Source organism: Sinocyclocheilus anshuiensis, unplaced genomic scaffold, assembly GCF_001515605.1.
Source record: "Sinocyclocheilus anshuiensis isolate Anshui unplaced genomic scaffold, SAMN03320099.WGS_v1.1 scaffold775, whole genome shotgun sequence".
NCBI classification, from domain to species: Eukaryota; Metazoa; Chordata; class Actinopteri; order Cypriniformes; family Cyprinidae; genus Sinocyclocheilus; species Sinocyclocheilus anshuiensis.
Genome location: NW_015552614.1, coordinates 488179 through 512340, shown reverse-complemented (window position 1 = coordinate 512340; position 24162 = coordinate 488179). Strand labels below are relative to the sequence as shown.

The window sequence follows — 24162 nt, the reverse complement described above, 5'->3', positions numbered from 1 at the left end:
AGTTCATAATGTCCTCGTATATTATAGACTATAACAAAACTTCTCTTTTAGAGTGAAATTTGCTCCTTCCCATAATACTGTGAGAAATTCTAAAGCATGATGTTACTCCAAGATGAATAATTGAAAGAATGCTTTTTGGTTCTTGTCTGTTAGCTATGTGGAAGAGGTGACTGCAGCATGTCTAGGCCCATTCTTTCTGAAGCGTAAGCTTTTTCTCCACTGATTCCTTAGTTTTTAAATTCAGACACTGGTGTGTGAGCGCATGACTGTCAGCACCCTGAATTCTCACTGTTTGCCTTCAGCGCCTTTACAGAGGAAGATTATCCATTTGAATAGCTGTTTACAATATTAAATGCTGAAGAACAATTTTCTACTCTTTATCCTAAGGAATGGCTGGTCCTTTAATCAACTCTGTTCAAGGATTTTGGAATTAATTTATTTATGTATTTGCTACGTAAATACCATAGAATAGTACATTACTATTTTTTTGACATTTGACCTCAGTCCTTTTTTCAGATGACGTATGACGTAGATAGCAGATGCGTGTTCGCGCGATATTGAGCTGCTAAATTAGTGTGACGATAAAAAAACAATCAGGTGAGTTTTATTATCAATACTTCGTTTAATAATGCTATGGAGAGATTTTTTTATGATTTAGGAAAGAGAAGTGTCTTTACAAGCTAAAAGATTCGGAATAATAAAGTGAAATCAGTTATGTCGTATGCTTAGTTAACGTTAGTTAATTAAGTTAACGTTACTGTCTGATGGAGTTTAGCCTTCCTCTCTTCCCGCCTGTATTCTTTCTGATATTTGAGTTATTAAATGCTCATGTTTTCGATATGTTTATGGTTATCTTGACTGATACCCACTCCAAAAATTAGTCAGTTTTTCAGTGTAATATTTAGTAGGTTGTGTGTGTTTTTTTTTTTAACAATTTGTTGGATTCAGATAAGAGTATTATAACATTAACAAGCGTAAAACGTGAGAAACAAGTTTGTCCAAGATGAGAAGTCTTTTACATTGTTTATATACGTAATAAGTTGTTTTAATATAATTTGTGTTCATGCAGGTTTCATACATAAAAAACTGGAAAACATACATTTTTCAGTAACAACAAAATTGATTTAATGTGTGCAATTACTATTTTTAATATCAAGAAGTTTTATTGTGGTTACTATATTTGACCTGAACATACTGCAATATTTCATTTAAAAACATTGGTGAGTGTAGATTTAATCTTGGCTCTTGTTGTAGACATTGATTTGAATGGGTCACTTTGTTATATAGACTCAATCCTGTTGAAAAAAACAGCATATGCTGGTTAGGTATGTTTTGAAGCTGGGTATTTTTGGCTATTGCTACAAATATACCCCAGCGACTTAAGACTGGTTTTGTGGTCCAGGGTCACAAATGTTCTTTAGAATGTGAATGTACCTTTTTCTAAAAAGCAAGTGTGTGCATCAGTGCAAAAAGACTGAATTTAATGTATGCTGGTTTAATGCTTTTTATGAGCTTCTGAAACTAATTTGAATGTTTGATTTTAAAGTGTTATTGGTGAAATACTATTTTGTAATAAAGAATGTGAAATATTTTTTGGGGGGTGAATTAACTTTACTTTATGGTAGGGTGACCATACGTGCCATTTTCCCAGGACGCGTCCAGCTTAAACCAGCATCCCAGCGTCAAAACATACCTAACCAGCATATGCTGGTTTTTTCAACAGGGAAAACATTCATTAATTACCATAGACATAACTAACCATAAACCTTCAAAGCGTTTTTGGGAAGCTTTTAACTCTTGAGTCTGAATGTGTCTGTGAGTTACTGTAAGTTACAAAAATGCTGTCTGTTCCGTTTTAGACACAATTATGTGTCTTTATTAGATTGACTTTGTGTTTGAGTGCAGAATGAGTGACATGGAGTTGGTGAAGAAGATGCTGCGAGCGGTTCTTCAGAGCAGTAAGCACGGTGTGGCCATGGCCCGTCTGCAGGGAGATTACCGGGCTCTGACAGCAGAGGTGATCCCTTACCGGCAGTTTGGACATGCCAATCTAGAGAGTTTTCTGCGCAGTATTCCCGGTGTGGTGCGGCTCGAACGCTCCAGTGCTGGAGAGGTGATGCTTTCAGCTGATCTGTTGATACACCACATACCTTTTTGTTCTGGTGGATAATATTTTTTTTATGTATTTGAAAAAAGTGTCTTATTTCTAAGGCTGCATTTCTTTGATCAGAAATACAGTAAAAACTAATATTGTGAAATATTATTACAGTTTAAAATAATTGTTGTATTTTAATATATTTTAAAATGTAATTTATTCCTATGGTGGCAAAGCTGAATTTTCAGCAGCCATTACTTAATTCTTCAGTGTCACATGATCTTTCATAAATTATTCTAATATGCTGATTTGCTGCTCAAGAAACATTTCTTATTATTGTACTATTCAAACTATCGGGGTGATTTATTAAAATAAATTCAGTAATACTTTTATTGATTAATGTTGTTCTTCTGAACTTTCTATTCATTAAAGAATCCTGAAAATCACATTTCCACAAAAATATTAAGCAGCAAAAACTGTTTTCAACATTAATAACAATAGGAACCATTATTAATAATTGAGTGGCAATAATAATTTATAATAATTGAGCACTAAATCAGCATATTAGAATGATATCTGAAGGATCATGTGACACTGAAGTAATGGCTGCTGACATTTTTTTTTTTAAAGAAAACAGTTCTTTTAAATTGTAATATTTCACAGTATTACTGTTTTATTTATTTGAGGCTCATAAGACCAAGGTGAACCGGTTTCATAGTTTCTGATTTTGTATGGTTGTATTAGAATTGCCAGAAAATAGAAAAACTTACCTCATTAAAACACATTCAAAAAGATTTTAATTCAGGTATTATAACATGAAATCAGTCCAGTTATTAATTACTCTTTTTAAAATCATGCCAGAATTATAATATGATTGGCTTTATTTTTATGTTTGTAGGTCACGTGTTTTGCTGGTGTGTGTGAGGAGACGGCACACATCGCACAGCTGGTCGCCCGGCAGAAGAATGTGAAGAAGACCGGCTGCTCTAAATTACTGAACTTCCAAATGAGAGCGAAATCTTCATCTCTGTTTTCGCATAACGGTAACACATGCACAGACAAACGAAAAGCCCCAGTGAAAGGGATACTATTTGACAAATTTAATGTCATTTGCATGGTTAACTGTGGAGAAAAGCATCTGCTAAATGAATAAATGTAAATTGTGCATAATTCTGCTTTTATTCATTGAACAGTGAACATTTAACAAAAAAAATTGTGTGAGGTGCAAAACCTGTATTTTAGATATTCTCAAAAGCGACAAATAAGTGAATTACTTTCTTTACTTGTCGCTGCACATTAAACTGAGAAAGTATTTTAACACACATCGCCTATAAAGAGCATGTTAACCACATTAATCTGCATAGGGGGATTAAATCTTTGACATTGGAAATTCTACGTTGTGTGCCCAAGAGGGAGCTTATTAAAGGTTTTATTGCTGTGCTTTTGCCCACCAAGCTTGTCTGTATATGTGTGTTGAGTTTATTTGTGCCAGTCAGTCACAATTGCACACTATTGCCATGGCCTGTTGAGCATCCGGCACACTGTTATGCAGCCCTTCGAGGTATGTGATTGTTTATTGATGTGGTTTAACTGTTTTGGTCTTCTCAGTCAAACCTCGCTTGTCTCTGCGGCAACCGGGCCACATGACTCATCCCTCTCAAGGCTCCTCATCCAAATCTAGTTTTTACCCTAACCAGCGGCAGCTTTACAGTACTGACCTCCCCTCCTCCCGGGTTCCTACTCGGCAACTGAACAGGAAGTCACCAGGGTGAGTGACATGAGGCAAAACAATTGTTTGTGAGCACTAAAACAGTCATCCCACCACTTACACTGTATGTGATTTTAGATTACAGGGGAATACATTTGTACCCAGCAAATTCAATACGGATATAAAGACTCAGCCTTATAAGACCAGTGGGACACCAGGTAAATTTCACATTTTGGCATTCTTTCTTCTCCTTCAGCTTGTCCTCATGACAATGGCAAAGTCAGATCAGACACAATATTTTTAGAATGAGTCCTAAAACCCAGAAAAAAAAGTTGTTGCCTTTTTGGTTCCATCGTTTTAAGCTTTTAAATGTCTTTAACAGGTGACTAAATGGGACTTAAGAGGCTGTTGGGACATTAAACGTCATCAAACTTTCCAACTTGCAGATTTTAAATAAAGATTGTAAGAGTTGTCAGAAGCTTAGTGGTGGGGATGTTGAAATCATACAACTGTGGTTTAGCTTGTTTATATACTAGGGATGGGTCATGATTTTCGAATATTTGATTAGTTGATTTAATTATAGAAATCGGTTATAGTAACTTGGGACATGATAGGATGATGGCGAATGATTTGCAGATCCTGACTGAGCACCACTGACAAACATCTAATCTTGTAAAATGTGTGGTAAGTACTGCAGAGTGCTGCTCCGTATGTGTGATCGCAAATCTCGAAAGTGAAAGTAAAAAACAAGTGTGCGTTCAAAAGCGATTTAAATAATGGCTCCCTGATGCCCGCAGTTTATATACAGTGTAATTACCCAACGATATAATTGCGACAGAAGATATTGAAGTATATTTTTCCTCCCATCTTGTATCTATTCCCTTTAGGGGTTCCATTTTTTTAAATGGAAAATAAATGTCCTAGCCTTATGAGCAGTTCATTTATGCTAATTGACGGACTGATATGTTAATAAGTGCCGTCATTCGGTTGTGTTTATTATATTAATATGTTACAGCACGTTACAATCAATATATGGCTTGAGTTAAGGTAGCCTATCTTCTGAATTAAACAGTTTATCATACAGATCGAAAATGTGAATCCCATCTCTCTCAGTTTATGGGTGTTTGTGCGTGCATGCGGGGGAGTGGTGCGATTTTCGAATAATAATCGAATAATACCCTGCGATTTTTGAATATTATTTTTGCTTGGAATGCCCATCCCTAGTTTATACCTTAACTCTTGCTTTTTACTTCTGGAGATTTATATTTATTGGTCACAGAGCTTATTTTCTGCAATAATCCAAAAGCCAAAGGTACAACCCCTTTGGCTTTTTGTCAAGGGAACCATGGTGATGTGATTTCCGGGTTCCGGGTTGGTCTACAAAAATACGTCATCACTACAGCACCCTGTTGTCTTCAGGATATGCTATTTTTTAAAATCTGTTTTTGCTATATTCAATCAACTTTAAGTGTGATGTTATTTCTTCAGTTCAGCAAAAGCCTGTAAACCGTGCTGATGTTGAGGTGGTTCAGGGTCGCATCAAACAGCTTTTGCAGAAGTACTGCAGTGGAGTCTGGCTGTCCAAAATCCCTCAGCTCTATAGGGATATGTTCCAGGAAGAGCTCCACATGCACAAAGAAGTGGAGACATGGACGCACGTCTGCACTGTGAGAAACTAAAATACACAAACACATGCTGACTACTAAAATTAATCAATCTATCCGCTCAAACTAAAAAAAATATCTTGATTGGGGTTATTATCATTAACTAAAACTATTAAAAAATGATGTTAGTTGGAATAAATAAAATTAAATACAAATAATAGATGAAAAACTAGATGATTATTATTAACTTGAAATTAATGAAACTACAAAATAAATAAACCTAAATAGTTATATATAAAAAACTAAGACAAATGACTAAAAATTAAAACAAAATTAAATTGGAATGAAAAAACATTTAAATATAAAAATAAAGGCTATTACTAAAAACCATAATAGTATATTATTTAAATTTATATAAATAATATTAAAATAATGCTGTGTCAGTATTATGGTATATCTTTGTGGTGTGCCATGGTCACTATATGAACCATCATTTTATAGAAAATAACTTTCTGAAAATATCATATATTTTGTTTTACAGCTGAATGGGCCATACAGGAATGACACAAGGATGAATAAATTACAATTTACACTTTTGGGTGAATTATTCTTTTATGTAATAAAGTTGGTGACTGTTATAGTATATAATATAGGATCCTTTTTGTTTTCTATCTCACTGCTGTCCTTAGGTTGAAAAGCCAGGCAGCAATAACATAGTTGACCGCCTGGTTTATCCTGTCTTGGAACCTGCCCCAAAACCAAGAACTGTTCCTGCTGTATCTCCATGCAAGCGGTCTCCTAATGCAAAACAGCCAACACCTGCCCAGAAAACCACCCGCATCCTCAGAACTCTTGCCATTAACATTCCTCCTTCAGCCCAGAAATCCCTGACACCCTTGAGCCCGACATCGCCCAATTCCACCAAGCTGGATTTCACTCTCCCTGAAACACCTAAAGCTCACCCTCCCTTGCTCATCACCCCTCCTTCCACTCCGCCTTCTCACCAGCCTCTGACTCCAGAGATCAAGCAGAAGCTGCGTCAGCTGCTCAATAAATACAGCCATGGCCTGTGGGCTCATGCACTTCCACAACTTTTCCAGGAGGCCTTTGGGTAGGATGCTATACTGTAAACTTTTTTAGTATGCAATGGACGTTTCAAACAGAAATATAACTTCATTATATTGAATGTAATTCAGCAAGTGAAGTCCAGTTATCATCAAAATACCATAATTTAGATTTTTTTTTTTTTAAAAATATTATTTTTGGCTGTCCAAACAAAAATAAATCAAGATAGAAATCAATAAATTAATCATAATGTACTTATGATTAATGAATGCACACTTAATGAATACACTGTTGTGACGGGCATGCTTTTAAACATGTTTATTTATTTATGTTTTTTTTTTTTTTAGGTCATTTGTATTTTATGAGAGAGTAGCACTGTGTTTTTTTATTATTTTTATTTTCTGTCTTGTCTCTCAGGTGTGTGTTTCCACGGTATGTGTTGGAGGATCTGTCTCTGTTGGCAGATACATGTATGGTTGAGTACCCCATGCCGGACAATCGAAAGAGAGCCATACTGTACGCATTACCATGTCAGGTGCAGGCACAGCCCCGTCCTCGCCCACAACCACTGGTTATGCCCTGCACTGGCAACCATGTACTTCCTCTGATCATCCCAACAACAGAGTTCCTATCTGTTTTGGTGATGGAGGTCAGCAGCACAGACAATATTGTTCTCAGGTAAGACTCACAAAACCAATACTTTACTATTAGATACAAGATGTATCTCTAGTTATGTATCGTTTTAACGACTATTTAAAGTTGTGGATTCATGATGGTGACTTGTTTTTCAGGTTTGTGGGGGAAGTGTACTCTAAAGCTTTGGAGGTGTTGGAGGAGGCCATGCTGCAATTCTATAGTACAGTTGGAGCTGGACTTTGTCTTCTCTCCCCAAAAATTGGACAACTCGTGGCAGTTGCTATAGAGGAAGATGCAGTACTGAGAGCTCAGGTCCACCAGGTCACAGAGGACAATGTGAAGGTATCAGAGTCTGTATATATTTCTGTGTATAAAACATAAAGTCAGTTTGCATTAGATGTAATTCAAACTTTTCCTTTTTCGTAGGTGTACTGTGTAGATCACGGGTTCTTTGAAGTGGTCAGCAGGAAGAAGATACTACAGCTGAGGGATCAATTCCTGACTATTCCCTTCCAGGCAACCACATGCCAACTTGCAGGTAATCTTCATGAGACTTGTGTATATGTGAGTATGGAAGCTTATTTCTGCCACAGAATAAAAAAATTAAATAAAAAGGGTAATTGTGACTTTTTATTTTGCAGTTCTGACTTCTTCTTTTTTCAGAATTGCGAGTGATAAACAGAATTGTGAGATAAATAGCTTCATTTAACTAATTTTATTCCATAGCAGAAAAAAAACTAAATTGCGAGATGTAAACTCAGAATAATGAGAAAAAATTTAGGATTGTAAGATAAAAATCGCAATGACCTTTTTTATATTTTTGTTCCATGGTGAAAGTAATCTTCCATATGTGAGAGAGTAATATGTGATGTAATTTTGTGTTCACATTCACGTTTTTTTATGTTAGGTCTGGAGCCATTCAGTACAGATGCGGTAGTTCTGAAGTCTCTGGACTCATTAGCTGTTGGTCGTACACTGTTGGCTGAGATTGTGGAGCGTGAGGACACACCCCTTATTGTGCTGTATGACACTTCTCAGAATGAGGATGTGAATGTGAATGCTGTATGCTTGAAAGCCCTGCAGGATAAGTCCATGGAGAATCCTTTACAGGTCAATCAGAATTAAATAAAATCACATGATTATTAAATTGCTGCATATTTTGTTAGACTTTGAGAAAATCATTTATACAAATGAATAAATTCATTCCCCCATCTCTTCAGGTGAACAGTGTGTACACAAACGTGTGTGTGACAAATGTGTGCTCTGATGGCAGTATTTACTGTCAGTTGCCTTCTCGAGGCCAGGCCAAACTCAAAGACATCATGGACAAGATTGAAGCACACTTCATCTCTCAGGTAAAAGAGTTAAATTCAGTGATTTTTATGATTCTGTTAGGAGGTGTATTGATTATGAGAGCATTAAATGTCTCTTATGCGTTTCTAAGTTAACATGGGAGCTGTTGGTGTCCAAACCGTTCTGCGGGAAAGTGTGTCTAGCTAAACACAAAGGCAAATGGGCGAGAGCAGAGGTGAGAAGACTGCCTACACTTTCCCTTCATCACTCATGTCATGTTCTAACTGTCTCCACACATTTAAATTGCCATTTGTTCAGTGAAAACTGAGGCTGTGCAATATATCAAAATAAAATCAAATGTCTTTTTTTTCCTATGTAGATGTACTTCCGTCATTCTAGAATCATGCTAGTCTTCTAGAATGTCTGAAGTCTTTCCAAATAGAGTGATTTATATTTTCATTGCTTATATGAATGTGTGTGGCATTTGTGTGTAGATCATTAACCTTCATGGCAGTCAAGTGTTGGACATCCTGTTTTTGGATTTGGGACTTCCTGCTTCTCTGGAGGTTAGTGAGCTCAGAGAGATCCCGCCAATTTACCTCAAAGAGCTCATCACCATACCTCCTCAGGTACACATGCAGACGTCTCAGTCATTCAAGCTCATCACTTATCACTTACTTTTAACTTTGTGTTTGACTTTGAATAATACAGTAACTCTCAAATAACTATTTTTAGTTAGTCCATTTAGTGAGTGTTATTATTGGATCAGGTCTGTGGCATGGCATTAGTCTTTATGAATGAAAGTAAATGTTTCTGCCTCTGTAGGCTATAAAGTGTATCCTGGAGGAACTGAATGCAGATGAGAGTGTTTGGCCTCCTGAAGCTGTTCTGTGGTTGAGAGAGACAGTCCTCAACAAAGTCCCCAGTTGCATGAAGGTCTTGCACATTCTGTTATTGCTTACTGAAAATTGTGTTTTAATTTTTGATATTCTTACTCTAAAGTTTCCATTTATTGGCATTTGTGTTGTGTTTAGATAGTGAAGCTTGATGAGACCAGGACTGTGCACGTCTATCTCTTCTCTGGTAATGGAGCTCAGGACCTTCAGAGCAGTGTTAACCATCAGCTTGCCTCCTGTCCATTCTGGCAGCGGGATGTCTACTTCAGCGAGATCGCCAGGGTTTCCGAACCGATCCTGCCAGAGGCAGGGGACAGCTCCTATACATCTCCTGCACAGTTGAATGCCCTCACACTGCCCCCTCCGCTGGACTTACCACTAGTCGGGCAAAACGTGGATGTGTTTGTGTCGGTTGCATGCCACCCTGGGCACTTCGTGCTGCAGCCATGGCAGGATCTGTACAAGCTGGTGGTGCTGATGGGAGAGATGATCCTGTTCTACAACAAACAGGAAGTAACCCAAATCAGCATCCAGAAGAATAACGTCTACGCTGCCAAGATCGACAACAAGTGAGATATGAGTGGCATTTGAGGATTATACTTCCTCACCCTTCTTTGCAACTAAATCTTTTTCTGTCTTTTTTTTCACTCTTCCTTTGTCTTCACCTCTCTCTTTATTTATAGTTGGCATCGTGTTTTGGTAAAGGGCGTCTTGACCAATGACTTGGTCTCTGTGTACGAGTTGGATTATGGGAAGTACGAGTTGATCAACTATTCCCATCTCCAACCACTCATCGATGAGTTCAGGCAGCTGCCGTTCCAGGGAATTTCTGCTCAATTGGCTGGTAAGAGACAAGCAGGAGCCAATTGAAGCTAAAACAAAATTGTCGGTTATTTTTCAGCCTTTTACTAATATTTGATGTACACAGGGATTAAGGATTCAGGAATGAAGCAAGTGACTGTCCCTGCGTTCCGTTCGGAAGGGCACATCCCTATGCCCTAATCACTTCCAAAGGGTTTACCCTCCAGAGTGAGAGCTTCGAAGGGTTGAAGGGTGTAGGGACCTTCTGCGTCATAATCACGTGCCCACACGGAGGCGCCGCCATCATGCAAAGAATCTGTGCAAAGGTTCATGGGAGCCCGAAGTGTCCATCAGTTGTGCCCTTCGAAAGGGCACATTCCGAAGGGCCCTTTGAAGTGGCCAGTTTTGAGCACTTCAGTTTGGAACGACCCTTCAATATGGCGGCCATGATTGTTTTCACTCCGAAGTGCCCTTCGGAGGGCGATATATCCCGTTTGGAATGCACGGTGTCTTTATGAACTGACGGAAATCCGTCGTAGCGACGGAACTTTAATCCCTGTGTACATATTTGCTCTGAAATGGCTTAAAGGGTGATTTGTCTTTCAAAGTAGCCATATATTTCAGCGAAACGCCCATTGTTGGCAAGTAGATTAAAAACGTTTAAAGCAAGTACAATAAAAAAGCTAAAACGAGCCTTTTTTTTCTAAAAGAATACTAACTAAAACAATATATTGCTATATTTATATATGCACCAGTATAACACATTAAAAATAATAAAGAGTACTATTTCCCTGCATATTTATTTTCTAATACTTTTTTAGAGCATGCGAAATTCCACACAGGGATTTGAGTCAACAACTGATTCTGAACCGATTCAATTTATGTATAATTTAAGTATCTAATTGTGACACAAAGTTTGCTTGCCTAGTCTTCAGTATGCTTAACAACCAAATACAAATATTAAAATCGAGATATTCACAATACTGAGCCAGTTTTATGTTGTCAATAAAAATATCAAATATATTGTAAATATTTGATGTATCGCCCAGCCCTATATCTGTGAAAGCTTCTGATTTGCATGTGAAATGCTTGTTTTCAGGTGTCAAGCAAGGGGTCTGGGGTGAGGAAGCTTCTATGGTGTTCCGTAACCATGTTGAGAAAAAGCCGCTGGTGGCTCAGATCGAGTCAGTTGAGGAGGGGGAGTGTCCCTGGGAGCGCAAAATCTCAGTCTACCTAGTGGACACCACACAGGAGGACAATGACATCTGGATCCACAACATTATGGTGGAGTTTTTAGATGAGATCAACAGAGATGCTTGAGACTGCCATGACTAGCCTTTCCAAGGACCATGCTGAAACTTTGAGCCTGCAGAAACCTTGATCTAGAATTTGAGAGAATTAACTCTAGATGTGTTTGGTGGGTCATTTTATTCGTGCATGCTCAAGCATTGTTTCAGTTATTGTTCTGAGTGCCATGGAAAAGGGATTTCTTTACCTGTTTTTGCGGTTATGATAAATAATAATGTTATAACATTACCAAATTAACTCGTTGGACAACTTCTGTTTCTGTGTCTTTACAATGAGGCCATTTTGGTAATTTGTTTTTTTCACGTGTGTATTGTGTGAGACACTACTGCCTGTATTGTTTATACTCATTGATTTTTGCACTTTGTTTGTGATCTTATTGTGTGTTTTCTAAACGGAAGATGGTCTAATTGTAAAATAACATTTGTGTTCAGATGCTCAGGTTTGTTTTATTTCCAAGTTAACATTTGGTTCAGAGCATTAAACAAAAATACTAAGACAGTTGGATGACTGTCATTTGTTTTTGCAACTTGATATCGGTAAAAATGCAGCTTTGAGTTGTGGGACCCATGAAATCCCCTGATTGGTGGGCTTGAGGTATGGCATCATTTGATTGGCAGGTCGGCGCGGTGGGCGGGGCCGTGTTCTGCGCTCCGTGTTTGTAGAAACTGATCGACACCGACTGCTAGACTTGTTGAAAGAAGGCTCGAGCAGTAACTGCTTTTAATATTTGGACTTTTCTGCGCCGTGTCAAGCGCTGTTCTTCTATGAACCTTGGACTTGAGAATTCATTGCTTGAGGCAGCTGCGCATTTGTGTGAATTAGCGGCTCCGAAAAGAAACCATATCTGGTCAAAGTATTCAGCTGTCACATGCGCTATATATAGTGTGGGATAAGCGCTGTCTGAAGTAAGTGAGAATGATAGACGCTCCGGTACTAACACGCTTTGTTTTCCTCATCGTTGCACAGAGCAATGAAACATACAAATATGTATATTAACAGAACTGATGACGCTCGGAGAAAATGATAGGCTATATCTGATAAATAATAATTAGGCTTGCGGTTTTGAATGTATGATATATATTTTACCTTTATTTTGCTAATGTTATAAGATATGTATCTGGTCTTTCCTGATCAGAAGCAACACACCTTTTTTCTATAGATCGTTATTTGCACTTGTTTTAGAGAGTTTTATTAACAGAAGTGGCAAAGTAGTTTGTGTGAGGAACCGGAAATGTGTATATAATAGCTAGTTTATTGATTGTGGAAACCTAAACTAGAGGTTTCAAGTCAATAAATTTGCATTATATAGTGTGTTGAAGTTTGCTGGTCAATGTCCTTGTCTATTGGATTCACCAAGGACAATGGAGCTGGTCCAAAACAGATGCCAGCCTTCGGTTTGACTTCATGTAGATGTATTAATACATGACTCCATTTATCTAATCTTTAAGATTATATATTATATATATATAAAATATATATATATATATATATATATATATATATATATATACATACACGTATTTTAAAGAAAGCAAGCATAAGCCAACTTTTAAAACAAAACATTTGGAAAAGAGTCATTCAAAAGTTTAGGTCATAAATACTCGAGCATAGACAGATATAAACACAAAGTATTTATGCGTTATCTGGTTGTTAAATGTTAGCAGAGCATGTCCTCAGTTAATGTGATGAAGAACACCTGTGGTTATTCTGCTCTCCATAACCCATATGCTTTGAAATTGTCTCGATTAATCCACTTAAATATAGTAGAAAATCATAAATTATAGTCTTGACATAGTGATCATCATGAAGAACATAATTATTCAGCATAAAATCCTTTGAAGCTTCTTTAGAATAGCCTAATAATGAATCTGTTTCTCGTCTTTACCAAGGTGCTGTGGTTGGGCGGCTCAACTGTTCCTGTCTTTTTTCCTTTCTTCTGTCCACTTCTTCTATTTTATCTTGTTCACCATGTTCCGTAAAGAGATGGACAAGTACCTGGATGTGGATGAGGATGAGCTCTTGCAGAAGCTCAGTGAAGAAGAGCTCAGGAGACTTGAAGATGAACTTGAAGAGCTTGATCCTGATGTAAGTGCACTTAAAACACTTCTAAAAATGGACTTTAGGAGCTCCATAAAATGAAACACATTTCATAGTTCAGTTGTCTCTGAATACTTTGCAATGTGAAAGGTTAATAAACTTTTCTTTTTTTCTTTTCTTTTCTTTTCTTTGTGATTGTTGCTACCTAGTTTGGTTTGTTTGTCAGGACTGTGCTATTTCCCAGTGTACTTTGTTTGGCTTTACTGTGTTTTATGTATAATGTGTTTGCTTGTATGTCTGTACTGTGACAGTGGTGTTTGTTCGACTGGATTGTGTTGTTTACTTTGGACTGTGTTGCTATTTATTGTTTAAGAAGCCAGCTTAATTCCTGCTTTTTCATCTGGACTGTGTTGTACAATCATTTGTTTAGTGTTGTTGTTTCAATGGCATTTTTGTTTAAGAAACCCACTTTCTGTGTTGTTTCATAGTGTTTGTTTGTCTTTACTGCGTTGTTTCATAGTGGTGTTTGTTTGACTGGGCTGTATTGTTTTGCTTTGGACTGTGTTGTAGCCTATTGTGGTTTGTTTGATGTTGGACATTGTTTCAGTGCACTTAATTCCTGTGGTTTGTGTTTGTCTGGGCTGTGTTGTCACACTGGCGTTTCTGAGTTTAGACCATCATGGTGAAGTCAGCTTGATCGGACTGTGTCGTTTTACAGTGGTTGGAGTGTGTGCTGTTGTATTGCAGTAGTGTTTTTAGGGAATTGCAAGTCTTGTAAGGCGTTGGTTCTCTTTGTTGCTGTTCTTTTTCTCACTCAGACCACAGTTTTGTATTCGCTCTTGAGAATCTGGTTTGACTCCAGCATCTAAGCACGTCTTGACAGATTTAGACACCGATGTAGGATAAATGTTCAGCAACAGAGAAGAGGGAAAAGAGAATTTCTTCTCCCAAACTCAGATGTTCAGCCAGAGGTGCAGAAGTTTACCATAAATACTAGTGCTGGAACAAGTTAATCTGCTCAAATGTAACAAAAATAAACATTCCCCACCAAAGCTGAGCCTTTTCCTGAAGCACTAAATTGTGCTGTAAATTTTGTAGTGGAAATATCTACTTTAATGATTTTAAATGTCACTTTAGTTACCCGGAGTCTCCATTTGCTCAATTTTATCTGCACTAAGGATAAACAATGCTAAGGTGTCCTATAAAGCTCTGTTCTCTCCGAGTTCTCTCTGAAATGCTGTGTGTTCTGGATTCTGTCATCACATTTATCATGCACGTATGTACACATCCCCCCTTTTGCTCTGCGGCTGATAGGCCCTGTCTTAGAAGAATGTTATCATTGCTCTCTGTATTTGAGGCATTTGTGGCGTTTACCTTTTCAGTATGTGGGTGCAAATAAGAAAACCTGGGTTAGGTGCAAGCTTCAGAAATCTGATATAGCCTGATACAGGAAATTGATGGAAGATGGCCCCTGTGACTGTACCATATACAGTGATGGTATTAAGAATCTATGGTAATTTAAGATATGGCAAGTTTATCTTTTATGTAATGTGCTATTTTACATTCGGTGTGCTTTTTATGATCGTTTGATGACAGATCTAATGTTTATGAATGATATTGTTCTCAGAACGCACTGTTGCCGGCAGGATTCAGACAGAGGGATCAGACTAAGAAAGCTCCGACCGGAACGTTCCAGAGAGATGACCTTCTATCTCACCTGGAGAAACAGGCCAAAGAACATCCAGATCGAGATGATCTTGTTCCCTACACTGGCGAGAAAAGAGGTAAGAAGTGACTTCAATTTAGAACCATGGGCACTTTTGGAACTTTTAGAAAAGAAACTCTCATTAGTTTGTAATTTGTGGACTAAAAATGTCCTACAGTGTAAATACATCACAGGAGAAATTCTGTCATTTTTGTCTTTTTATCTTGAAAGTTATAAACATTGCCACTACACTGTCATTTCCAGCTTTGTGTTTGACATTTTGTAGTGGAAATGACAATAAATAAAATGACAAACAACTTTGTCTAACTGCTACAAATTTCATAGCCCTTTTATGAAACCTAAATACAAACCTATGTATTTTACACTTTTTGTATAACACAAGGAAATTGCAGCTTACCATTGGAAATGATGTGCAAAAATATTTTTTTTTATTTTATTCACATATCACATCTCATATTAAACAAGCACTCTCACATTTAATAAATTGTTTTTAGGGGCAAAATTATTTTGAAATGACAGTCATAAATTAAGGCATTTGTTCTTTCCCTCTCTTTGTATATCTTTAAATTTAAGTATTTTTACATTTAAATCTTTCTGTCTTTAAATGTTTGTATGTAGGAAAAGCGTGGGTTCCTAAGACCAAAGTTGTTGACCCTATCCTGGAAGATGTCACTCTGGAGCCTGAACTAGAGGAGGCGCTATCTAGTGCTACTGATGCAGAATTGTGCGATATAGCAGGTACAATACAAATGTCAGCAATTTCATTCATATATGTAGGTTATGCTTCTTTGATTCTTAGGATCCGAGATACCATTTTATAAATTTAAGTTTAAAATAAATGTATTAAGATGTAATTCCATTCAGCACCTTCTGTTCACTAATTTGAATAATAATCCATATTCAAATACATCTGTAATTTCATTGACTAATTCCCACTTCCTCTGTGTGTGTGTGTGTGTGTGTGTGTATGTGTTTGTATCTCACCGTGTGCCTCTCTGTGGTCTGTCCTTTAGTTTTCTCCACTCCATTTTTACATCTTCATTTCTCATTTTCTCTGTCCACTGCCCTGCTCCACCGTTTCTAAGCCACGGATCATTCCAGTAGGTTTATCTGCAACATTGTATGCTGCTTTAACATTGCCAGAATGTTTCTTAAACATTAATTCAGTATTTGCATGGTCAGCACATTATGTTATCTGTATGATTTAAGTGAGTTATTTTAACCAAAAATGAAAACTCTGTCATGTTGCTTCCAATCATTTCTCTGTTGAGACACCACAAAGAGCAGCAAAATTCTTCAAAATCTCTGAATCTCTAAATCATGGAACAACAGGATAAATAATTAATTTGTATTTTTAGGCGAACTTTGTGTAGCGTGCACATGCCATTTCCTGAAACTGCATATGCAAGTTTGAGTTCTTTCATAACAGTGACTCATCCATGTGCACTAAAGACACATGGCTACCAAAAAAGGGGAACAAGATTTTCCTGCTGGTTAAAAAAAAAACCTCTCGACCATCAGCCATTAACTTGCTCTCATTTAGCATGATGGAGAGGTTTCCCTTAAAATGAGGTCAATAGTTTTTTTTCTTTGGGATCGTGTTTCAAAAACAGCAGGATTTAAGGAGTCGACCCATTCTGAACAGCTTATATGTACAGACAGATAGGAGCTTCATATGGGAATGAGGTTAGCTCAGTTGTCTTTGGCCCAGGGTCAACAATCAGATGCAGTATACAAGCCAGACTCATAAATTGCACTTTCCTCTCGACTCCCTATTCAGATGTTTTGCTGTTCATTTTCATATTTTGTTCTGCACTAGTTCATTTGATGGCATTATTGTTCTGCTTGATATATTTTTCGTCAGGTAAATGTAAATGATTTTGAGTTCCAAATTATCTTGGAAAACATGATTTTACATATGATTTACATAAACAAGTAATATATTTCATTCAGCAGGATGGAGGATGGATAATGGCCATATAAAGTCCTGTGTTTTGTATACTTAAGAAAACTTGACTAACATGATAAGCAGGGTAAAATATAGACTTGGCCCCCTTTTTATCTTCAGCTTCATCCAACTTATTCTGTTTTTTTTCCCCCTCTTTCTAAATTTGAAAAGCCATTTTGGGCATGCACACACTGATGAGTAATCAGCAGTATTACGAAGCATTGGCCAGCAGTACTATCGTCAACAAACAGGGCTTGAACAGTAAGTGAATACATCAGTTATCTTGTAACATTTTTGTATGATTTTATGTTTTATATTTGTTGATTGATTATTTTGATCAAATTATAGATTACCCTTAAAAGGAATATTTTACCCAAAAATGAAAATTTGCTGAAAATTTACTCACACCTCGGGCCATCCAAGATGAGTTTGTTTCTTCATCTGGACAGAAATGGATCTTCTGCAAGTGAATGGGTGCCGTCAGAATGAGAGTCCAAACAGCTGATACGAGCATCACAGTAATCCACATGACTCCAGTTGATACATTAATGTCTTGTGAAATGAAAAGCTGCGTGTTTGTAATAAAGCAATCATTAAAACATTTTGAACTTCAAACTGTTGCTTCTAGCTAAAATACGAGTCCTACAAGTGAAAACAGTCCAAAACAGTTCTAAACAAACATGTCGGTGGATTTTTATGTGAGAGGCCAACCTGGAATTAAATTTTTGACTAGAGGAAGCACTATTATGGTTTATGGACTTTCATTCTGACGGCACCCATTCACTGCAGAGGCTCCATTGGTGAGCAAGTGATGTAATGCTAAATTTCTCCAAATCTGTTCTGATAAAGAAACAAACTTATCTACATCTTGGATGGCCTGAGGGTGAGGACATTTTTAACAAATTGTAATTTTTGGGTGAACTATTCCTTTAAACATGCCTGAATGTCAAATGAATCTTCAAATAAATGTAAATTAATGTAAAATCAAATGTGAACAAAAAATAATGCAATGCCATACAATTGTAAGTGTAGCTTGGGAATAGACAGTGTTGAATTTTACAATGTGATATAGTGTTATGTTATATAACAGCTAGCACTGAACCATATGATTTGTTGTAACTCAAAGTTGTATTATGTACACACAGGTGTAATCCAGTGTACTCAGTATAAGCCTGTGCCAGACGAACAGCCCAATGACACAGATGTAGAGGAAACACTACAGAGAATCAAGAGAAATGATCCAGACCTCGTTGAGGTCAACCTAAACAACATCAGGGTGCCACTTTAACTCATTTATTTATACTGTACTCTTTGTTGGATAGTGTCTTCACATGTCTGGTAGCCTGCCGTTTTGATGGTTGCGTCCTCTGCTTTTTTTTTTGTTTTTGGTGATCTGTAGAATATTCCAATCCCAACTCTGAAAGCGTATGCTGAAGCTCTCAAAGGGAACAGTGTTGTGGAACGCCTGAGCATCGTTGGCACCAGAAGTAACGATCCTGTGGCCTTTGTGAGTTACATATAGAAGCATTTTTCCAATAATGTAAAATAAGAAGTTATATTTTCCATGAAGAAAATGCAGCCTATTTTTAGAAATATATATATATATATATATATTACACATTTTCATTACTTTTAATGCAAGAAAGTAGTGTGTTTAATTTATGCAGACTTTTATAAAAAAAAAATAAAAAAAAATATTTTGGGGTGAATACATTCTAATACTTATTTCGTGACATTTAATACACTACCGTTCAAACATTTGTGTTTAGTTAGTAAATATTTTATTCAGCAAGAATGCATTGAATTGATCAGTAGATTTCTTTTTCAAATAAATGCTGTTCTTCTGAATTTCTAGGAGTCCTGAAATCATGTATCATGGTTTCCACAAAAATATTAAGTAACTGTTTTCAAGATTTTGAATTTTTAACGGTAGTGTAGTTATTAAACAGCGTGTAATGTTGTTTGGTTCCCAGGCACTAGCAGACATGCTGAAAGTGAACACCACTCTAAAGAGTCTAAACGTTGAGTCAAACTTCATTACTGGAGCTGGAATTCTGGCACTCGTGGAATCCTTAAAGAGCAACACTACACTGCAGGAGCTAAAGATTGACAACCAGGTACACTCATTCATTCACACTCTCTCACACACACACACACACACACACACACACACACACACACACATACAGTACATACAAATAATAAGGTCGTATGAGGTTTGAGCCATTATCCTTGAGGTCAGGGGTTCAGTCTGAATGTAGGGATGATGGAGTGGCATAGGAAAAGTTGTTATATCCTGTGTGTTTATGTGCAATACAGAGCCAGCCTTTGGGTAATAAGGTTGAGATGGAGATAGCTAACATTTTGGAGAAGAACACTACTCTGCTGAAGTTCGGATACCACTTCACCCAGCAGGGCCCACGCTTGCGTGGATCTAATGCCATGATGAACAACAATGACCTGGGTAAGAAACACGCATGCTGAGATAGATGCAGTCAAATTTTGTATTTGTATGTGCATTTCAGAATTAACAGAGTGTTGTTGACTCTGTATATTTGTCGAAATATGCATTAATGTGTTTGTGTGCTGGTTTTGCTGAAATAGGTACACTACCATTCAAAAGTTTGGGGTCGGGGAGATTTTTGAGTGTTTTTTTTAAAGAAGCATCAAGGATGCATTTATTTGCTCAAAAATGTGTTAAAAATAATAAAATTGTGAAATATAATTACAATTTAAAATAACTGTTTTGAATTAACATTTTAATATATTTAATTCAATTTTAATATGTTTTAAAATGTAATTTATTCCTGTGAAATAACGTTGAAGTCACATGTTCCTTCAGAAGTATTTTATTAAAGCTTTAAAAATATGTAATATTTTTATGGAAATTGATGCCGTTTTTTCAGGGTTCTTTGATGAATAGAAAGTTCAAAAGAACAGCTTTTATGTTAAATAGGAATTTGTCACTTCTGATCAATTTAATGCAGCCTTGCTGAATAAAAGTATTAATGGTATGTATCTACTGGTGTTTTCAAGCCATGTATGTATTTCCAGCACGTGTAGTTCGGTCGGACTCAGATGGCGCGATCACATTCACTCTGTCAGTCCCTGAGCTGGAAAGAGCCTTCTGTAAAAAGTTCAAGTTCACATCAAAACCCAAGTAAACACAGAGTCTTGCCCTCCTTGTCTCGCTCTGGGTACTACCTGCTCTTTTCGCTCTCATTTTAGTCTCCTTGCAATCCCTCAAGCCTCTGGATCATTTTGAACTTTTGTACTTTTCCTCAAGCTCCCTTCTGCCACTTCAGCATCTACACTACTGCATTTCCTTCCGTCAAAGTGAATTCAAAACCTGTCTCTCTCCATTATCTGGTTGTTTCTTGGTTTTGTTTGTCTGTTGTGCTGGTTGTTTGGCTGTCTTATGTGTTTTCTTTAGGTTTTTTAGAAAATGCCCTCTGGCTTGCTGTGCATGCAGAACATTTTCTTTAAGGAATAGTTCACACAAAAATAAAAAAATTGAGTTCTCTGTTTTGACTCTCTCTCTCTTTTTTAACTTACTTTCTTCTATGGAATGCAAAAGGAGAATAACCATAATGTCTCAATAAAAGTATCAAAAAAGGCAAAAAGCATCATGAAAGTAACACGTGCTCTTTTAACTGAGTGAACTATTCCTTTAATTGCAAGTTTCTGTCTTTGAAATGCAGTAAGGATTGCCCAATGTCTAACATAAAGGTTTTGTGAGAAATTGTAAGAATGTCTTTTTTATAATAGTCTTGGAAGCATAAAAGTAATCAGTAATATATTGTTTTCAAGCAAAAGTGCATGTATGAATTCATACATTCATAGCTTTCATGCAGTTACATTATGGATGTGTAATTTCCAGTTATTATTGCACATTCATTTTTTATTTTATTTTATTTTATTTTTAATGTTTTCAAAAAAGTTTACAATTTTAAAAAATAATTTTAATCTGTTTTATGAATTTATAAAAAAACGTTGAAAAAAACCTAAAAAAACAATGTGGGATCAGTAAAATTGCTGGCAGGACAAATACAAGTCTAAAAAAACAAAACAAAATGAAAAATCTTATTGTTGAGCCCTTAATAGATTGTTATAATGAAACCAAAGTTTCCTCATTATTTTTTATGTCCTTAAAATTGATCAACCCTTTTTATTTGTGTGTGCAGTAAGAAAGAGAAGGCTTGAAGGAGGACCCATCTTTCCTAAATGTCGGACAAATGTGTAGCAGCCTCGGGAACCCTCTATGGCCTGGGACCTGCATCACACCCCATCTCATCCCAAATCCTCCGTTCATTTCTGTCCCTTTCACAGATAAATCACAGGATCATCTAAAAAAAAAAAAACATTCAATTCAGAATGCTTTTTTTTAAAGCCCCAGATCTGGAAACCCAAAGGTACCACCCTCTGTTTACCAGACACATAGTTACTCATGGTGAGTGTTTTAAAAATGTGTAAACTACCTGCCATAACATTAGCAGGGGAAAATCACCTACTTGTGTTGATGGAAGCAGTAAAGATGAAAATGACACTCTCACAATGTTGACCTAATATTCTTGCTGTAAACAGTTTGACCTTAAAACCAGCCATTTCACTGTGTTTGGATGCACACCAAGAGCATCATACTTCAAACTTGACTGATTGTAGGTGTGGTTTTGTCTTCTCCTGGCCAGTTTGAGTCTCACTGTAGTAGTAGTTCTCGCACACATCGCATAGAAGCATGTTCTTACTGTGTGCTTTTTGGGATATACTGTAATTTTGACCTGCTCTTCTCTCTTGAAATGTTTAACAACAGGTAAATTTGTAGCTATGCAGATTCATTGCTGGCAAGTCGCTGTACTGTGGTTTCTAGTACTTTGCTATGCGGCAAACACCAATGAAAGTGCATTGTTGGTGCATATTTGCATAAACTCGCATCACCAAGTCATCAACAGCTCATGTCGCAGAAATCACTAACTCGCATTTAAAAATAAATATGAATTTCCAGTCGCTGCAAATCACTGTCAGTGTGAACATATCTTTATTGGTCACCTGATAACAGTACAAAATCTAAGCTCTATGTATTTGCACTGCTCCAGTATATTTATGAAAGTATTTATGTAGTTTATATCCTTGGTTTGATGAGGGGAAAACCTCTTTGTCATGTTTAGGACAAGCTGTGTTTCAATTTCCACAATTAGCAATAATATCTCTCTTATTATACTAACGGTCTCTCTATGTTATCCACTTATCATAAAATGAATGTGACTGATGTGTATACAGTGTTCTTCCTCATTTAATGCTTTTTTTATGTTTGAGTGAGGATCAAAACACAATTGAAAACCTATCATAAAACTATATGTATTATTGCCTATGACTGCTCTCATTAAGTAACGTCCAGGTTAAATCCCTAAACAAAGATATTATATTTTGCATGAAGAAAATTATTTTAGGATCGAACTACCATACAAGATTTTTTGCATTGTGACATTACTTTCATGGCATTTAAGCATGATTTCCCCTGAATTCTCATTACAGCAATTAAAAAAGTACATTAATTAAATTCAGTATAACAAATAATACACAGGGCTTGATTCTTACTTTTTTCCCAAAGAACACCAGTGCTCCTAAGTTGAACAATTTAGGAGCATGTTAAAACTCTAAGGGCGCATTGCAAATGTATCATAAAGAGCCACAAACAGACATTTACAGCACAGAAAGTACACTAGGTTTTTAAATATTTCCGCTTCAAACTGTATTGGTAATTATATACTGTTATAAACTGATTATTGTGCTGATACTAGTAAAATCTGTGTTAAATAATGTTTGCAATCTTTCCTGAGAGGAGGCAGCCCAGACAGAACAGACTTTGCAGCGTTCATATTTACATAATGAAATAATAACCTTTTAAAGCTTAACAATAATAGGCTGTATCATGATTTATTTTTTCTGTGCCCAAGACCTTTTAAGATACGATGTTTGTTATACAATTGAAGATATTTAAGACTTTTTAAATACTTGCAGCAACTTTTTTTATTTGCACGTGCTCCTAAATACATTTTACAGTTTGCACACGTCTATTTTTAGTTGCAGAAGCGAGTGAAATGTTCGCAATGTTGAGCTCTTGTACAGGAATGTTTACTTAAAATTGCACTGAACGATTTTTCATACATCTTGATTTTGAGGGGAAATATGACCTGGTCATTTATTGGCAGTTTTTGTGAGACTAGGCATCATTTGCAATCTGTCATGTGCAGTGATTTAGCAGGTGTGTGTGTGTTTCTCAGATATTTGTTGTCCGTGATCAGGCCTTACTCCCTTCACACTCTCCCAGCACAGTAAAAGTCAGTGTTTTATGGATGTAAGCATTATCCTTCTGTTTAAAGGACTGAGTATTTATAGGACTTTTGGGGCCGTCGTCTTGTTCAAAACCAAAAAGGGAAAATTTTACTGTTGATCGTCTTGTCCTGTGTTTGGACGCAGGCCCATGATCCCAGTGCCTGGGAAGGTGCACATATTTACATTTTGTTAGTGCACCTTACTGTATGTGGTTTATTGAGTTAATAAAGACTGAATAAGTTGTGTGGAAATGTTCTTAACACTTTTTTTTCACCACATTCATAGCTTTGCATCAGGAATACTATTTAAATATTTATGCTCAGAAAATGTACCAACAGTGCCACTTTGTGGTCTGGTGTATTAATAGTGGCTGCACTATATGAAGGTTATGCAGGCTTTATGTTCAAATAATTTGTGCTTTGTACTTTCTTCGAAGTTTAGTTTAAAATTTATATAAATGTAAAACTGTATGTACTGGAAACTGTATGTATTTGTACAGTACTTGTAATGTATTTGTAGAAGCTGTGAAATTGTGCTGGCCACAATTTATTTGAAGTTTTACAAAAATGTTTGATTATTGCAGTTTACTGCAATGGGCACGCAAGTACATATACACTTCTGTTCAAAAGTTTGGTGAGATTTTTGTATATTTTTGAAAGATTTTCATAAATTGTATGCTCACCCAGGCTGTATTTATTTGTACAAAAATACA

The 24162-nt window shown here is 36.6% G+C and overlaps 2 protein-coding genes across 5 annotated transcripts; both read left to right on the top strand.

Moving 5' to 3' along the window:
• The first annotated feature begins 540 nt into the window (after positions 1-540).
• On the top strand, positions 541-11946 carry LOC107665979 (tudor domain-containing protein 7A-like). Its single transcript, XM_016457071.1, has 18 exons — positions 541-597; positions 1906-2113; positions 2994-3138; positions 3704-3863; positions 3942-4021; positions 5292-5470; positions 6097-6518; positions 6890-7150; positions 7264-7450; positions 7535-7646; positions 8016-8218; positions 8329-8463; positions 8553-8636; positions 8896-9030; positions 9227-9337; positions 9436-9866; positions 9981-10141; positions 11198-11946. The coding sequence occupies exons 2-18, from the start codon at positions 1907-1909 to the stop codon at positions 11416-11418; spliced, it is 3234 nt and encodes a 1077-aa protein (XP_016312557.1). The 5' UTR covers positions 541-597; position 1906; the 3' UTR covers positions 11419-11946.
• Positions 11947-12087: 141 nt separating this feature from the next.
• Positions 12088-22684, top strand: LOC107665961 (tropomodulin-1-like). Of its 4 annotated transcripts, none has more exons than XM_016457039.1 (11): positions 12088-12311; positions 13388-13491; positions 15071-15227; positions 15788-15907; positions 17289-17378; positions 18263-18393; positions 18517-18624; positions 19091-19234; positions 19437-19581; positions 20172-20277; positions 21302-22684. In XM_016457039.1, exons 2-11 carry the CDS (start codon positions 13390-13392, stop codon positions 21318-21320), a joined length of 1122 nt encoding a protein of 373 aa, XP_016312525.1. In that variant the 5' UTR covers positions 12088-12311; positions 13388-13389; the 3' UTR covers positions 21321-22684. The 4 variants fall into 4 exon arrangements, with proteins under 4 accessions (XP_016312525.1, XP_016312526.1, XP_016312523.1 ...); XM_016457040.1 differs by having other exon boundaries at positions 13296-13491; positions 18263-18372; XM_016457037.1 differs by having other exon boundaries at positions 13296-13491.
• Positions 22685-24162: the final 1478 nt, after the last annotated feature.

Excerpts from the sequence above, each read along its gene's own strand:
- LOC107665979 (XM_016457071.1), top strand. The coding sequence starts at position 1,907 with ATGAGTGACATGGAGTTGGTGAAGAAGATGCTGCGAGCGGTTCTTCAG. Across the intron at positions 3,864-3,941 it reads CTGAACAGGAAGTCACCAGG|ATTACAGGGGAATACATTTG; the intron begins GTGAGTGACATG and ends ATGTGATTTTAG. Across the intron at positions 10,142-11,197 it reads AATTTCTGCTCAATTGGCTG|GTGTCAAGCAAGGGGTCTGG; the intron begins GTAAGAGACAAG and ends GCTTGTTTTCAG.
- LOC107665961 (XM_016457037.1), top strand. The coding sequence starts at position 13,375 with ATGTTCCGTAAAGAGATGGACAAGTACCTGGATGTGGATGAGGATGAG. Across the intron at positions 17,379-18,262 it reads CAACAAACAGGGCTTGAACA|GTGTAATCCAGTGTACTCAG; the intron begins GTAAGTGAATAC and ends ATGTACACACAG. Across the intron at positions 18,625-19,090 it reads GTAACGATCCTGTGGCCTTT|GCACTAGCAGACATGCTGAA; the intron begins GTGAGTTACATA and ends TTTGGTTCCCAG.